Source organism: Pongo abelii, chromosome 2 (assembly GCF_028885655.2).
Source record: "Pongo abelii isolate AG06213 chromosome 2, NHGRI_mPonAbe1-v2.0_pri, whole genome shotgun sequence".
NCBI lineage: Eukaryota > Metazoa > Chordata > Mammalia > Primates > Hominidae > Pongo > Pongo abelii.
Genome location: NC_085928.1, coordinates 24,144,628 through 24,160,529, shown reverse-complemented (window position 1 = coordinate 24,160,529; position 15,902 = coordinate 24,144,628). Strand labels below are relative to the sequence as shown.

General features: G+C 38.0%; 1 protein-coding gene across 3 annotated transcripts in view; it reads right to left on the bottom strand.

The window, feature by feature from the left end:
* Positions 1–480: 480 nt before the first annotated feature.
* Positions 481–15,902, bottom strand: part of CCDC191 (coiled-coil domain containing 191) — a 90,157-nt gene continuing 74,735 nt past the window's right edge. For 2 of the 3 annotated variants that reach the window (XM_009238515.4, XM_054551495.2), the window contains 4 exons: positions 15,471–15,614; positions 13,695–13,847; positions 13,027–13,172; positions 481–1,706 (listed from right to left, as the gene is read on the bottom strand). In XM_009238515.4, the coding sequence (XP_009236790.3) occupies positions 1,508–1,706; positions 13,027–13,172; positions 13,695–13,847; positions 15,471–15,614 (642 nt within the window). In that variant the 3' untranslated portion in view covers positions 481–1,507. Of the gene's footprint in view, positions 1,732–13,026; positions 13,173–13,694; positions 13,848–15,470; positions 15,615–15,902 lie in introns of all 3 variants that reach the window. The other variant, XM_054551494.2, reaches the window with a different exon arrangement.

The window sequence follows — 15,902 nt, the reverse complement described above, 5'->3', positions numbered from 1 at the left end:
GGTCCAGGCTTCAGTGAGCCATAGTCAGGCCACCGTACTTCCAGCCTGAAGTACAGTGACAGAGTGAGACCCTGTCTCAAAACAAAAACAAAACAAACAAAATAATAAAATTGGTATTTCATTTCCGGGTGCTAATATCAGCCAATATTTTGTAAATGTACTGTAGTTAGGTTTAAACTGTTAGTGATTTTGATGGAAAGTGATGTATTATGAATTACTTTTAGTTACATTTTCTTTAGTGGCCATTCATCTTGAAAAACACAGGTTTTTTTTTTTTTTTTTTTTTTTTTAATGACAACTGTATAATCCTATTAAAGGAAAAGCTGTGTGGGAACAGCCATGTCGTAGAAGAAATAAAGTTCAATTCAAGGTGTTTGGTCATATCACACATCCTCCATGATAAAAGTATCTTAAGTCATGTAGTAGGTGGTACAGCTAGATATCCTTTCTAGGAAGTACGAGACGACAATAACAAGAACATTCACTTAAAAAACCACAGAATTTTATTTTGTCAACTCAAATTTTCAGCACACCAAATAAGAGTAATCATCTCAGGACTGCACAGGACTTTCTCATTTTACCATATGCATTTATAATTTGAATTTGTTATAATAAATGTGTATTTTGTAATGAAAAATTATTTTTCTAGCAGGTAATTCTCTAACACAATTCATAGAAGAGAGCATTTCATCAGTCTTTATAGCACCTTAAAGATGAAAACATTCTTTGAATTCGAGATAGGTATCTCAATATCTAGATCAAACTGAGCTGAGTACTAGAAGACAAATTGAGTGTATTATTCAGCAGCTGCAGTTGGGAGCATGAACAGATAATTTAATGAATTGCTGGACTGTCATGATTGATAGAGTTATTATCTTCTTTTGGCATTTCCTTCATGCTTATCAAGGTGCACTGAAGAGAAGCATCTCTGGTGCCTCAGTTTCTCTGAAATCAGGATAAGCTGCTATCCTCTGCAGCAGCTATGTAGAGAACCTTTTCATACATGGTCTGCCCTCAGGGGTGGTTAAAATGGACAAGGTCTGGTAGGGTGCCTGTCACTGATGCTAATGTACTAGAAGACTGAGTGCCTTGGCCTCCTTTCCTTTTCTGAGTACTCACTACTTTTTATTTCTATTTAATTAAGGTCACATTTATCAACTCATGTTAAGCTATATGGACACATTTTTCTTCATAGGCTCAGTCAGGCACACTTGTCCTTTTTAAAGTTTACTATGCTAAAAATATATAGGATATATTTGAACAGAGGATCTCTAGAATGTTCCTTTGGATGATCCCACTGTGATAAATGCTATAGTGAATGACTAGCAATCCAGAAAAAGTCAAAGAAGGGAATAAAAATTCTCAAAATAATTCCTTTGATCTAAGAAGTAGCTCATAGAGAATAAACCAGGTATATGTATGTATGTGTGTGGGTGGGTGGAGATAACACACATACAGACCAGTAGAGCTTCCTGTCCTAAATATTAAACTAATCTGGCTCATTGGTTCACCAAAGACTTGTCTTACTCAAGGACCAAGTATCTGATTGCTGGTGTAGCTCATGGTCCCTTCCAGGCACCTGGAAGTCTGGAAGAATTTCAACTACCTTCCTACGAAGTTGCTGTCGCCTTTCTTCTTTTACTCTTTCCTCTTTCATAAATTTTACAAACTTCTTCCATGTCCGAAATGTGATCCAGAGGATCCTCCTTTAATAAGGAAAAAAGTGAAATGCTGAGAAAAAGTTGGCTTTCCATCTGTAGCACATTAAGAACTTTATAAAAATAATTCTTATGTTAATAAAATGCTGTATAAAAGGTGGGAAATCACAATTGGGATTATGACAGTGTGAAATGCTGTGAAGAAAATAAAGCAACAAAAGGGAATGAGAGTGACTAATAGGTTATTTTTATTTTATTTTATTTATTTATTTTCTTTGAGGCGAGAGTCTTGCTCTGTCGCCCAGGCTAGAGTGCAGTAGTGCAATCTCAGCTCACTGCAACCTCTGCCTCCTGGGTTCAAACGATTCTTGTGCCTCAGCCTCCCAAGTAGCTGGGATTACAGGTGCCTGCCACCATGCCTGGCTAATTTTTTTTGTATTTTTATTGGAGACGGGGTTTCACCATGTTGGCCAGGCTGGTCTTGAATTCCTGGCCTCAAGTGATCTGCCTGCCTCGGCCTCCCAAAGTGCTGGGATTACAGGTGTGGGCCACTGTGCCTGGCCAGTTGTTTTTATTTTTGATCGAGTGGTCAAGGAAACTGAGGAGGTGACATTTGAGCAGAGCACCAAATGGCTTCCAGTAATGCAAGCTACGAAGCACACTCCTGAGTTGATCTGATTACAGCATACATATTGTACCCATGCCAGGACCAGTGATGCTGGCAAGGGATCCAGAAACCACAACCCTCAACGCAAAAATGATGGAAAATTGCATGCAGAATGTGCCAAAGTTACAGGCATTGAGGCCTCAGTGCATAGACATATTTTAAAAGCCTGCTGGTAATCTCACCTCCAACAGCAGCAATAACAACAAGGAACCAGTCTTGAATATCAGTTGAGAAAAAATACCCTAACATCAGGTTCTGGAAACATGGTATGGAAGATGTTTAAGCGAGTGTCTCTGCTGTCACAGGGAAGCATGCAATGGCCTTTTAAGATTTATTAGTGTCCACCACAGCTGAACACTAGGGGCATCAAGGTAAGCCAGGTACCGTCTGCCCCAGGAGAGGCTGAAACAGGTGACCAGAGTTTCCATACAGTGGGAAGGTACAGCAGTGGAGAGCGGCACAGAGGACTACCCAGTCTGGTGGTGAGGAGCAGATGTTTTTGAAGATGATGTCTGAACTGAATTTTTGTCAGGCAAAGAAAAGACTTTCCTAGAGGAGAGCACATCTTGAGTAAAGGCAAAGAGGCGAGAATAGCATGCCGTGGTATGTGTGTGGAGTTACAGTGTTGAAACGAAGTGCAGAGTAGTTAAGCTTATATTTTCACAACTATAGGCAAAGATGGGATTTGTTCTGGCCTCTTGACCGTCTGAGGAAGTCCCAGAATGCACATCAGTCCTCATTAATTTTATGGCTGTTGGTTAATATTTTTGATAATGTTGTTTTTTTGGTGGAGGTACTGCTTTAAAAAATGGCATGGCTGGGTGCAGTGGGTCACACCTGTAATCCCAGCACTTTGGGAGGCCGAGGCGGGTGGCCCATTTGAGGTCAGGAGTTCCAGACCAGCCTGGCCAACATGGTGAAACCCTGTCTTTACTAAAAATACAAAAATTAGCCTGGCGTGGTGGCGGGTGCCTGTAATTCCAGCTACTCGGGAGGCTGAGGCATGAGAATCACTTGAACCTGGGAGGTGGAGGTTGCAGTGAGCCGAGATCAAGCCACAGCATTCCAGCCCGGGTAACAGAGTGAGACTCTGTCTCCAAAAAAAAAAAAAAAAAAAGAAAAAGAAAAGAAAAAAAAAAGGCTCCAAGGAATGGATTTGCTTCATTGCTTGCTTTTATCCATTCAGTCCACCATTTACAGCTTCCTGTGCTCAGCTGTGGGCACACTCCCAGTCCTTGACCCTGTCTCCCATTCTCAGCCATTCACATCTCTCTTCTGGCTACACTCCTATTTTCTGACTTCTGCATTTTAGCTCCTGCTGTTCTACCCTAACTGAAAAATGTTCTCCCCTTTGGGTGAAATCTTCCTAGAGCAACCTTGCCTACATTTCTCTTTCTTTCCCTGAACTCCTAAAACATATTCATGATCACTGGTTTGGCACTTATTTATAGCCTATCTATAGCTATCTTTTTATAATATTTTTATTGATACATAATATACATATTTTGGGGGTACATGTGGTAATTTTGTACATTCATATGATGTGTAAAGATCAAATCAGGGTATTTGGGATATCCATCACCTTAAATATTTATCTTTTATTTACCATGGGGACATTCAAGTTATTCTCTTCTGGTTATTTTGAAATGTACAATAGGTTATTATTAACTATAGTCACTCTACTGATTTATTGAACATTAGGCCTTACTGCTTCTATCTAACTGTATATTGTACCCATTAATCAACCTCTCTTCATCCACCTCCCAACCTCTACCCTTTCCAGCCTCTGGTAACCACCAATCTATTCTCTATCTTCATGAGATTCACATTTTTAGCTCTCCCACATGAATAAGAACATGTGGTATTTGTCTTTCTGTGCTTGACTTATTTCACTTAACACAGTGACCTCCAGTTCTATCCATGTTGCTGCAAATGACAGGATTTCATTCTTTTTCATTACTAATATTCCATTTTGTGTATATACCACATTTTCTTTATGCATTTATCCACTGATGGGCGCTTAGGTTGATTCCATATTTTGGCTATTGTGAACAGTGCTGTAATAATCATGGACATGCCAATATCTCTTGGATATATTGATTTCCTTTCTTTTGGAGATATACCTATTAGTGGAATTGCTGGATCATACGGTAGTTCTAATTTTAGTTTTTTCAGGAATCTCCATTCTGTTCTCCATAGTGGCTGTACTGATTTACATTCCCACCAACAGTGTATGAGGGTTTCCCTTTCTCCATATCCTCACCAGCATCTGTTATTCACTGTCTTTGATAAAAGCCATTTTACTGGTATAAGATGATACCGCATTGTGGTTTTGATTTGGATTTCTCTGATAATGAGTGATGCTGAGCATTTTATCACTTTTTGGCCATTTGTATGTCTTTTGAGAAATGTCTATTTAGATCTTTCCCCCCACCTTTTTTTTTTTTTTTTTTTTTTTTTAGACAGGGCTTCACTCTGTCGCCCGGGCTGGACTGTAGCAGCGTGATGTTGGCTCACTTCTACCTTCACCTCCTGGACTCAAGAGATCCTTTACACCTCAGCCTCCCGAGTAGCTGGGACTACAGGCGCGTGTCATGATACCTGGCTAATTTTTGTTTTGTCGTTTTTTTTTCTTGGTAGAGATGGGGTTTTGCCATGTTGCTCAGGCTGGTCTTGATCTCCTTGACTCAAACTATCCACCCACCTTAGCCTTCCAAAGTGTTGGGATTATAGGTGTGAGCCACTATAATGGCCTTGCCCATTTTTAAATTGGATTATTTGTTTTTTTGCTATTGAGTTGTTTGAATTCCTTACATATTCTGGTTATTAACCCCTCGTCAGATGGCATTTTAGTCCACTTGTGTTGCTATAAAGGAATACCTGAGGCTGGGTAATTTATTAAAAAAAAGAGGTTTATTTGACTTGCAGTTTTGCCAGCTGTACAAGAAGTATGGCACTAGCATCTGTTTCTAGTGAGGACTTCAGGCTGCTTCCATTCATGATGGAAGGGGAGTTATCATGTGCAGAGATCCAATGGCAAGAGAGGAAAGCAAAGAAAAAGGGGGAGGGAGGTGCCAGGTTCTTTTTAACAATCAGCTCTTCGGTAACTAATAGAATGAGAATGCACTCATTTACAGAGGATGGCATTAAGCCATTCATTAAGCAATCCATCTCCATGACCCAAATACCTCCCATTAGACTCCACTTCCGTCCAACGTTGAGGATCGGATTTCAACATGAGGTATAGGGGACAAACATCCAAACTATACAGACAGTTTGCAAATACTCTCATTCTGTGGGTTATCTCTTCACTTGATTGTTTCCTTTGCTGTGCAGAAACTTTTTAGCTTGATGTAATCCCAGTTGTCTATTTTTGCTCTGGTTGTCTGTGCTTTTGAGGTCCTACACAAAAAATCTTTGGCCAGACCAATGGTCTGGAGCATTGTCTCAATGTTTTCCTCTAGTAGTTTCATAGTTTCTGGACTTAGATTTAAATCTATAACCCATTTGGATTTGATTTTTGTGTATGGTGATATTGTGTATCATTCTTCTGCATATAGTTATCCTGTTTTTCCAGCACCATTTATTAAAAGACTGTCCTTTCCCCATTTTATGTTCTTGGCACTTTTGTCAAAGATGAGTTGGTTGTAAATGTGTGGATTTAAATCTGGGTTCTCTATTCTATTTCATTGGTCTATACGCCTGTTTTTATGCCAGTACCAAGCTGTTTTGGTTACTATAGCTTTGTAGTAAATTTTGAAGTCAGGTAGTGTGATACCTAGAGCTTTGTTCTTTTTGCTCAGTGTTGCTTTGGCTATTCAGGGTCTTCTGTGGTTTCATATAAATATTAGGAATTTTTTTTCTATTTCCATGAAGAATGTTGTTGGTATTTTGATAGAGATTGCATTGAATCTGTAAATTGCTTTGGGTAGTATTGCCATTTTAACTGTAAGAAGTCTTCCAGTACAGGAGCATGGCATATCTTTCTATATGTTTGTGTCCTTCAATTTCTTTCCTCAGTGTTTTATAGTTTTCAATATATAGATCTTTCACTTCCTCGGTTAAATTGGTTCCCAGGTATTTTATTTTCTTTGTAGCTAGTTAAGGTGAGATTGTTTTCTTGATTTCTTTTTCAGATTGTTCACTGTTGGTGTATATATTAATAAATGCTACTGATTTTTGAAAGTTGATTTTGTATTCTGCAACTTTACTGAATTAATCAGATCTAACAGTTTTTTTGGTGGAGTCTTTAGGTTTTTCTAAGTATAAGATCATGTCATCCGTAAACAAGGCTAATTTGGCTTCTTCCTTTTCAATTTGGATACTTTTTTTTTTTTTAAGACAGGGATTCTCTGTCACCCAGGCTGGTCTTTAATCTCATTACTCATTAGTGGTTTGTTGAGGTTTTCTGTTTCTTCATTGTTCAATCTTGGTAGGTTGTATCTGTCCAGAAATTTATCCATTTCTTCTATGTTTTCCAGTTTATTGATGTATAGGTGTTCATAATAGTCTCTAGTGATTCTTTGTATTTTTGATCTCAGTTGTTATGTCTCCTTTTTCATTTCTGATTTCGAGTCAAAAAAGTCTCAATTTCATTTATTTCTGCTTAGATTTATATTATTTCCTTTCTTCTAATAATTTGGGGTTTGGTTTGTTCTTGCTTTTCTATATTTCCTTGAGGAGCATAGTTAACTTATTTTTTGAAGTCTCTCAACTTTTTTGATGTGTTTATTGCTATAAACTTCTCTCTTAAAAGAAGTTACTGCTTTTACTATAACCCATATATTTTGATCTATGGTATTTCCATTTTCATTGGTTTCAAGAAATTTTTAAATTTTTTCTTAATTTCTTCATTGACCCATTGGTTGTTCAGGAACATGTCGTTTAATTTCCTTTTATCTGTGTAGCTTCTGAAGTCCCTCTTACTGATTCCTAATTTTACTCTATTGTGGTCAGAAAAGATACTTGATACGATTTCTGTTTTTTGAATTTGTTGAGAGTTGTTTTGTGGCCTAAGATATGGTCTTATTATGGAGGATGTTCCATGTGCTGATAAAAATAATGTGTATCCTTCAACAGTTGGATAAAATGTCCTTTAAATGTCAGACCTATTTGGCCTGGTTTTTGGTTTAACTTTGACGTTTCCGTGCTGATTTTCTTCCTGGATAATTTGTCCACTACTGAGAGTGGCGTGTTGAAGTCCCCTATGATTGTATTACAGTTATCTCTCCCTTTATTGTTTGCTTTATATACTTGGGTGCTTGATGTTGAGTGCATAGATATTTATAATTGTTATATCCTCTTGCTGAATTGACCTCTTTATCATTATATAATGACCTTCTTTATTTCTCTTTATAGTCTTTGACTTGTAATCAGTTTTATCTGATATAAGTATAGCTATTCCTGCTGTGTTTTTGGTTTCCACTTGTTTGGAATGTCTTTTTCTATCTCTTTCAGTCTATGTATGTCTTTATAGGTGAAGTAGGTGTCTTATAGGCAGCATATAGTTGGATGTTGTTTCTTTATCCATCAGCCACTCTATGTCTTTTAATTGGAGAACTGAGTCCATTTATATTCAGTTATTGATAAGTAAGGACTTACTATGGCAATTTTTTCTTTCCTTGTTTGCTGGTTGTTTTGTAACTCCTATCTTCCTTTCTTACTGTTTTCCCTTGTGGCAAAACAGTTTTCTCAGGTAGTATGTTTTAATTTGTTGCCTTTTCTTTTTAGAAATCCCCCAACATTTTGACTTCTTCTTGTTTTAGTTTCCATGTTTTATATTACCTCTTAGCAGGCTGCTGTAGCTATTATTGTTTTTGCTAGATTTGTCTTTTTGGCTTCATACTAGTTATGAGTTGATTACACACCACAATTACAGTATTAGAGTATTCTGGGTTTGTTCATGTACCTAATTTTATCAGTAGGTTTTCTACTGTCAACTGTTTTCTTTTTGTGTTAGTGTTTTTTTCTTTCAGATTGAAGAACTCCCTTTAACATTTCTTGTGAGACGGGTCTGGTGGTGGTGAATTCTCTCAGCATTTGTTTTTCTGAGAAAAACTTTCTCTATCCTTCATATTTGAAAGATGGCTTTGCTGGATACAGTATTCTTGGATGGCAGTTTTTTTTTTTCTTCTTTCAGCACTTTGAAAATCTCATCCTGTTCTCTGCTGGCCTGTACAGTTTCTGCTGAGAAGTCTGTTGCCAGATGAATTGGAGCTTCATTATATGTTATTTGCCTCTTTTCTCCTATTGCTTTTAGGATCCTCTTTGTCCTCGACATTTGAGAGTTTAGGTCAAATCTGTTTAGTGTTCTCTGACTTTCCTATACCTGGATATGTCTTTCTCAAGTTTTGGAAAGTTTCCTATTTTTATTTTTTCGGATAAGCTTTCTACCCCTTGGTCTTATTCAAGTCCCACTTCAACACCAATAATTTTTAGATGTGATCTTCTGAGGTAATTTTCTATATCTCGTAGGCTGTCTTCATTCCTTTTCTTTCTTTTTTCTTTTCTCTTCTGATAGCGTATTTTCAAGTGGCTTGTCTTTGGGCTCACTAATTCTTGCCACTGCTTGATCCATTCGGCTGTTGAAAACATCTAGTGATTTTTCAGTTCAGCAAATATATTTCTCAGTTCCAAGATTTGTTTGACTTTTTAAATCTTCATTAAATTTATCTGAAAAATTTCAGAATTGCTTTTCTTTGTTATCTTGAAGATCACTGGGTTTCCTTAAAACTGCTATTTTGAGTGTTGGTTAGAGTTTACATACTGCCTTCTCATTAGGGTTAGTCATCACCGGTTCCTTGCTTTGTCAATTTGGGAAGGTCATGGTTCCCCATTTGCTGGGTTTTTTTTTTTTTTTTTTTTTTTTTTTTGGAGATGGAGTCTTGCTCAAGCACCTAGGCTGGAGTGCAGTGGCACGATCTCAGCTCACTGCAACCTCCACCTCCCAGGTTCAAGCCATTCTCCTGCCTCAGGCTTCCGAGTAGCTGGGACTACAGACGCATACGACCACACCTGGCTAATTTTTGTATTTTTAGTAGAGATGGGGTTTCACCATGTTGGCCAGGCTGGTGTCGAATTCTTGACCTCAGGTGATCCACCCACCTTGGCCTCCCAAAGTGCTGGGATGACAGGTGTGAGCTACCACACCCGGCCAACTCGCTGTTGTTTCTTGTGGATATATGTCTATGCCTTTGCACTGAAGCATTATTTATTTATTTCAGTCTTTGTCTGGCTTGTTTGGTTTTCAGTGGGTATGTTTGATTAGAGATTGTAATTTACCTGTTTAATCTCTTTTTTGTTCTCCTGCTATGTGGCTGCCTCCTTTTTGGCACTAGATGGTGCTTTAAGCCCTGGTTCATCTTGGCTCTAGTAAAATCTCTTGCTCTCTCAATCTCTCTCTTTCTCTCTAATCTTTTATGTTTTCTACTAAATTATGAGCACCAGGGGCCATGTTATTAGGTATTTTTTTATGCTTGGCAAATATGTCTTGATAATTACATGTGGGTGTATTGTACAATAAGTATGATTTAAGTCACCAAGGTAAGGGTTCTTAAGCTGGGTCCCATAAACTCCTTGACATTTTGTGTAAAGTTGTATGTTATATGCATATATGCATTTTCTGGGGTGTAGGTCTGTGACTTTCATTACTACCTACTTCATGTTCATACTGTGGTTAAGAACTATGGTAACAAGACAATATCAGACATATTATAAATACTGATCCAGCTCAGCTAGATTTATAAAATTATCTGGAAGTGATACAGATATGTAAGATTACAAGTTATGTTCTTATTGAGAATCATCTTTCTCGATGTTATTTATTGCAGCTTAAAGGTCAGGCCTAAGACCAATAGATGTCTTTCCTTCCTTTCATCCACAGCTCTTCTATGTGATATTCTTTCATTCATATAAAATTGAATATGAACTTTGAATATCAATTTTTTAATGTTAAAGCCCCTTTTAAAGACTGGTGACCTTAAATATTAGTGTCATTCCTGCAATAAAGTTCATCTATTCATACATTTATCAAATATTTACTGTGTTACCTATGTACTGAGCACTGTCATATACTGAGAACACAGTAATGAGCAAGATGTGGTGCTTCCACTCTGTTTAACATGTAAACAGTAAATTATATACTTTCAGAGAGTCTTAAGTGCTGTGAAGGAAGTAGGGTAGTTTAATGGATAGACAGTGATGCAAGAAGGGTGGTTAGGGAGGTGACATTTAAGCAGAGAGCTAAATGATGAGATCAGGTTATGTGAAAGCTCTGAAGCAGAAGTGAGCTTTGTTTGTCTGAGGAGCATTATAGAAGGCCAGTGGGGCCAGAACATGGTAAACAAAAAGCAAAGTGGGAAGAGATGAAATCACAGCAATGCTTTTATATCAAGTAGACATTGGCTGAGAATTTGGTTCTTGTTGATTGCGTGGATTCCTACACTGATTTCATAACTTCAAATCCTAAATAGGGTGACTATCTTACTATTTTATAGTCTAAAAATGAGGCCAGGCACGATGGCTCACACCTGTAATCCTAGCACTTTGGGAGGCCGAGGTGGGCAGATTCCTTGAGGCCAGAGTTCGAGATCAGCCTAGGCAGCATGGTAAAAAACCCTGTCTCTACTAAAAATACAAAAATTAGCTGGGCATGGCAGTACATGCCTTTAATCCCAGCTACTTGGGAGGCTGAGGCATGAGAATCGCTTGAACCCAGGAGGTGGAGATTGCAGTGAGCTGAGATCCTACTACTGCACTCCAGCCTGGGTGACAGAGTAAGACTTTGTCTCAGGGTAAAAAAAAAACACACACAAAAACAAAAAAGACAAGAGGGAGAATTAGAAAAATGGGGAGGAAGACTGATGTAGCAGGAAGAGAATGTTTTAGGGTCAAAAAACCTAATTTGGAGTTCAGGGAGCAATCTTTTGTTATCTGTATACCTTGACAATTCACCTACCTGCCTGTTGCTTATTTCTTTGCCTGAAAAATGGAAATAATGACATCTCCCCACACCCAACTTATTACTGCTATCAGATGAGACGGTTTGTGCAAAAGCCCCAAATGAATCTCTCAGCCTGTATACAGTGGCTGAGAAACAGAAAGAAAACATAGGCAGGCAAAAAGGATGTTTAATAATAATATCTTCACAATGACACTAAACTAAAAAAAAAAAAAAAAAAAAGTTAGTTATTATTTTGGGCCAAGCAGTGCATTGAGTGAGTTACCATAGTACCCTGTTTAGTCTTCACAGCAATCCATAAGATAGGTTCTGTTGCTATCCTCATTTTATGAGAGAGGAACAGGGAGGCTTTGAAAGGTTATTTGTTCACATAGATATTGAGTCCTAAACTTCAAACTCTAAAGCTCAATCATTTATTCAAAGGGAAATCCTCTGAATACCCTCACTTATTGCTTATTTGTTTTAATTTAGACAAAACTATAATCAACTTGCTTATCTGTTTTCCCACTCCACTGATTTCCAATATCTGTGAATTAAACAAGAACAAACAGGTTTTGGTGGAGATAGGCACCCTCATGGCAATAAGATAGGAACACTATTACAAGGAACAGAAATAAACACCCATGCACAAACACGCAAATAAAAAGAAAACAGCACCAGTCAACATGGTGAAACCCTGTTTCTACTAAAAATACAAAAATTAGCTGGGTGTGGTGGTGTGTGCCTGTAATCCTAGCTACTTGGGGGGCTGAGGCACGAGAATCGCTTGAATCCAGGAGGCAGAGGTTGCAGTATCATGCCACTGCACTCCAGCCTGGGCAACAGAGTAATGTTGAGAAAAGGGGCATTTTTCTACACCCACACAACAGTCTTCATACCTCAAAGAGCTGGAGGCATCACTGAATACACCCGGCACACTAACTGATGCTCATAATGACACCAAATCACCACTCTTAAAGGGAAGTGCATAATGAAATTAAGAACATTCTGTCCGAATGCTTAAAATTAGAAAACAAATATAAAACTTACTTATACAGAATACCTTATTTCTCAAAGACAACTGGATTAAATAAAACATAACTGTATTTTAAATATTAATATGGCATATAGTATGATTCCATATAGATGAATTTCCAAACCAGGGAAAACTATAGCATTGAAGGCTGCATACTTAGGAGAAAAGTAAAAAGAAAAGGAAATGTTCATTGTAAACGTCAGGAGAGTAGTTTAAGAGAGACTTGGGAAGGAGCCTGTGCGACAGCAATGTTCAACGTTTTGACCTCAGTGGTGGTAACAAAGGGTGTCCACTTTACAGTCATTCGTGAAGCTGTATTTGTATGATTTAAGCACTTTTCTATATTTGTCGTACATTTCACAATAAATAATGTTGAAAGAGAAACTGAACTTAAAAAATAAAACTATATATGACTAACAAAGAATACAGTACTTTTGCTTAGGTGTGTTTCATATAGGTCACATCATTTTATTCTCTTGGCAGTTTCTGTGAGGTAGAAAGGGCAGGCCGCCTCCTCCTCCCCCTTCTCTTTTTAAAGGTGGGAACCTTGGAGTCCGAGGGGGTTTATTACATTGCTGGTGAGCCCGGACTCCCACCCCTGACTGGTGTTTCCCCACTCTCCTAGACCGCAGCTCATCTCTGCAGACACATTGTAGGAGCAGAATATATTGCTGAGCGATTGTGAAGTCAGAGAGTGGATTTTCCTCACTATCAATCAAAACCTCACCTGTCACTGTGCTCCGCTGCAATCTCATGCTTGCCCTGAGAATCGATCTTCGCCTCCCTGACCGTGTTAAACCAGGCCCTGAAAATCTTCTTCTGAAGAAAATGTACACAAAATTTTCTTACTTCTTCCTGCAGCTCAATCACGTACTGGGGATGAAGACAGAAATAAAAGTGAGACAAAAAATATCAGCTGACAAAGAATTAGGGCAAATAAACAGCACAAAAGACAGAAATGAAACAAAAGAAACATATGACACTAGAGATATACAAAGAAAAGGATAACCTGGCAGCCAAGATAATATCCTCTATAATGTATCCTAAAAATGGTAAGAGAACACATGAAGAGAAACAGTTATAAGATTGAAGGGGTAAGTTTCTAAATCACTTGAGCACTGTGAGACAAGAAACAAGAAATGACTAAAAACAGAAGCTGATGGAATGATAACTTACAGTTTATACACTCCGTGAAACAAACACATGCTTAGGATTTTACACTAATAAAACATTGATTTGCCATTTTCACATTTATTTCAAAGCAGTGAATGGGATTGACTACTCTTTTGTTCTTAAAAAAACATAATGACCCTGGACATTCTGGATTCCATTTAGTTTTCTTAAATAGGATTGAGCAATGAGATGTATTTAAGGTACCCTTCCCTATGTCCTTACCTGTAGCCAGCTCCGGATGACTCTCTTAAGCAGTATTTGGGAATAAAATTGATCAGCCTGGGCCATCTTTCTAGCCAGACTTTCCTGACTACGCTGGAACCAGGTTAGCAGATATTTCCTCTGCAGGAACAAAGAGTAATGTTCTTCTGCCACCTGGACAATTTTTTAAATGAGAAATATTATTCCTTAAATTTTAAATCATTTAAACAAACACATCATCTTTGGAAATGATGCTATAAAACACATTTAGGCAGTCGGTAGAGAATAATCTGAAGGTACATGCAGCCTGTGTCCTAAAAGCTTTGACTGTTGACCTATTCTATGGAGGTTATAGATTCACATCATGCATGGCCTTTCAATGCCAGCTCCCTGAAGACCACAGTGATTTGCTGGTTATGGAAATGGAACAACCAACCTCTAAGCCATTACTTCACTTCCCCTGAGTTTTGGAGTGGGTAGCTGGCAACATTCTCAATTTGCTCTCCTGGAGCTTGGACAGCAACTCCACAACAAACCTCTCTTTCTCATGACTTAACCACTGTCTAATTGAGGAAATGCCAATACTTTCAATTAGTGTTGTGGAATGAGCTGTCACCAGCATTGAAATTTAGACATTATCAATAAACCACAAAACCATCTGATAGAAAATAACATGAATAATTTAATGTCTTTTCAACTGAGTATCATTCTATCAAAATAAACATACAAATCAGAATTTATAGATTTTTAAAAGTAACTGTTATATTCTTTTAAGAGGCAGGAGGGGAAAAGCCTTCTCTCTTAGTCCTCTCCAAACAGTGACACATTTTTCTAAGCCTTGTCTAGATATCTGGCACTGTGAATGTGATTGATTCAAGTGAGTCTCTTGGCAGTCATATTTATTGGCCAAAATGACCACCACGGAGGTCTCTGTGGCACCTGAGATTTCTGCCTGTACTGGACTCATCTCAGCAGCCTGAGAGCCAAAAGATGAGATAACATTTTATCTATTTTGAATTTTTAATCATTTAGTTGCATGCACTGGATAAATTTGTTAGGGAAATTTTAGAAATTTCTGTGGTATCTGATTTCATGTATCTCTCTGCAGTAGAGTGAATTACTGTTCTAATAGAATTATACACCCATACCCTTTGCAATGTGATTTCACAGTTCCTCCCTGTAGAGTGGATGGAGCTCCTTCTCTCCTCAATAACTGAGCTTGGCCCTATGATTTCCTTTGGCCAATGGAATGTGGACATAATACAAGCAGTGGGTTTACATAATTTGGTTTGGCCTTTTGTAGCTCTGACAGTTGCCAGGTGAAAAGCATGTCCTGAGTAGCTGCTGTAACCAGAATGAGAGGTTTGGGGAGAGACCTGAACTCAATCCACAACTGGCCCACAGTCATATGAGTGAGAAATAAATACTTGAGCTGTAAGCCACTGATATTTGGGGGTTGTTTGTTATGCAACTTTATCACAGGCAGAAACCTGACTAATGTACCTTATGGTAATAACTTTTCCCTTACTCAAACCGAGAAGCTTCTATTCATCTTACCTTGGGGGGATCTCTAATAAAACATTTCCTCTCATTTTTTCCAACCTATTCAATTACAAAAGTCCTCTACCTTAAAAGACCAAATCAAAAATTGTATCCAGAACAAATACACACATTCAATTAATTTATCTTTCTGGCTTTAAATCACCATACCCCACCCTCCCCCAAGCTTAACTGGGCATCCATCCTATTTGGAAAAGTCCATTTTCTAATCTGGGGGATAACAGTGGGACACTGCACCTGCATGTTTTGTTTGCTTTGCATTCTCAATCTCTTCCAAGCCTCTAGACCTTTTTTCCTTAGCAAGACCCTTTCATAATGTTCTTTGGCTATTGCTTCCAGCTGCTGGTTCCTCTTAATTCTCTTCTGCTTCTCAAGTTCTTTCTGGAAAAGATTAAAAAGCAAAATGCTATGATCAAAAAACGAATGAGTTTCATTTCAATGAAAAGCTAATGAATTTAATTTGAACATGTAACCATTGAATGGTGTGTTGATCATGATAACAGAGCTCTGGATAATAGGGCTTTTTCTTTAAAAAGAAAAGGAAATAATTCTGCTAAAAGGGTCAGGAGAAGCTGGTCATCAGTCTACAAGAATCAGGGCTATGCATATTCTTGGATTTATTCAGTATTGTTCACAGAAATAATTTACCTCTCACCAAGTTACTAAAAG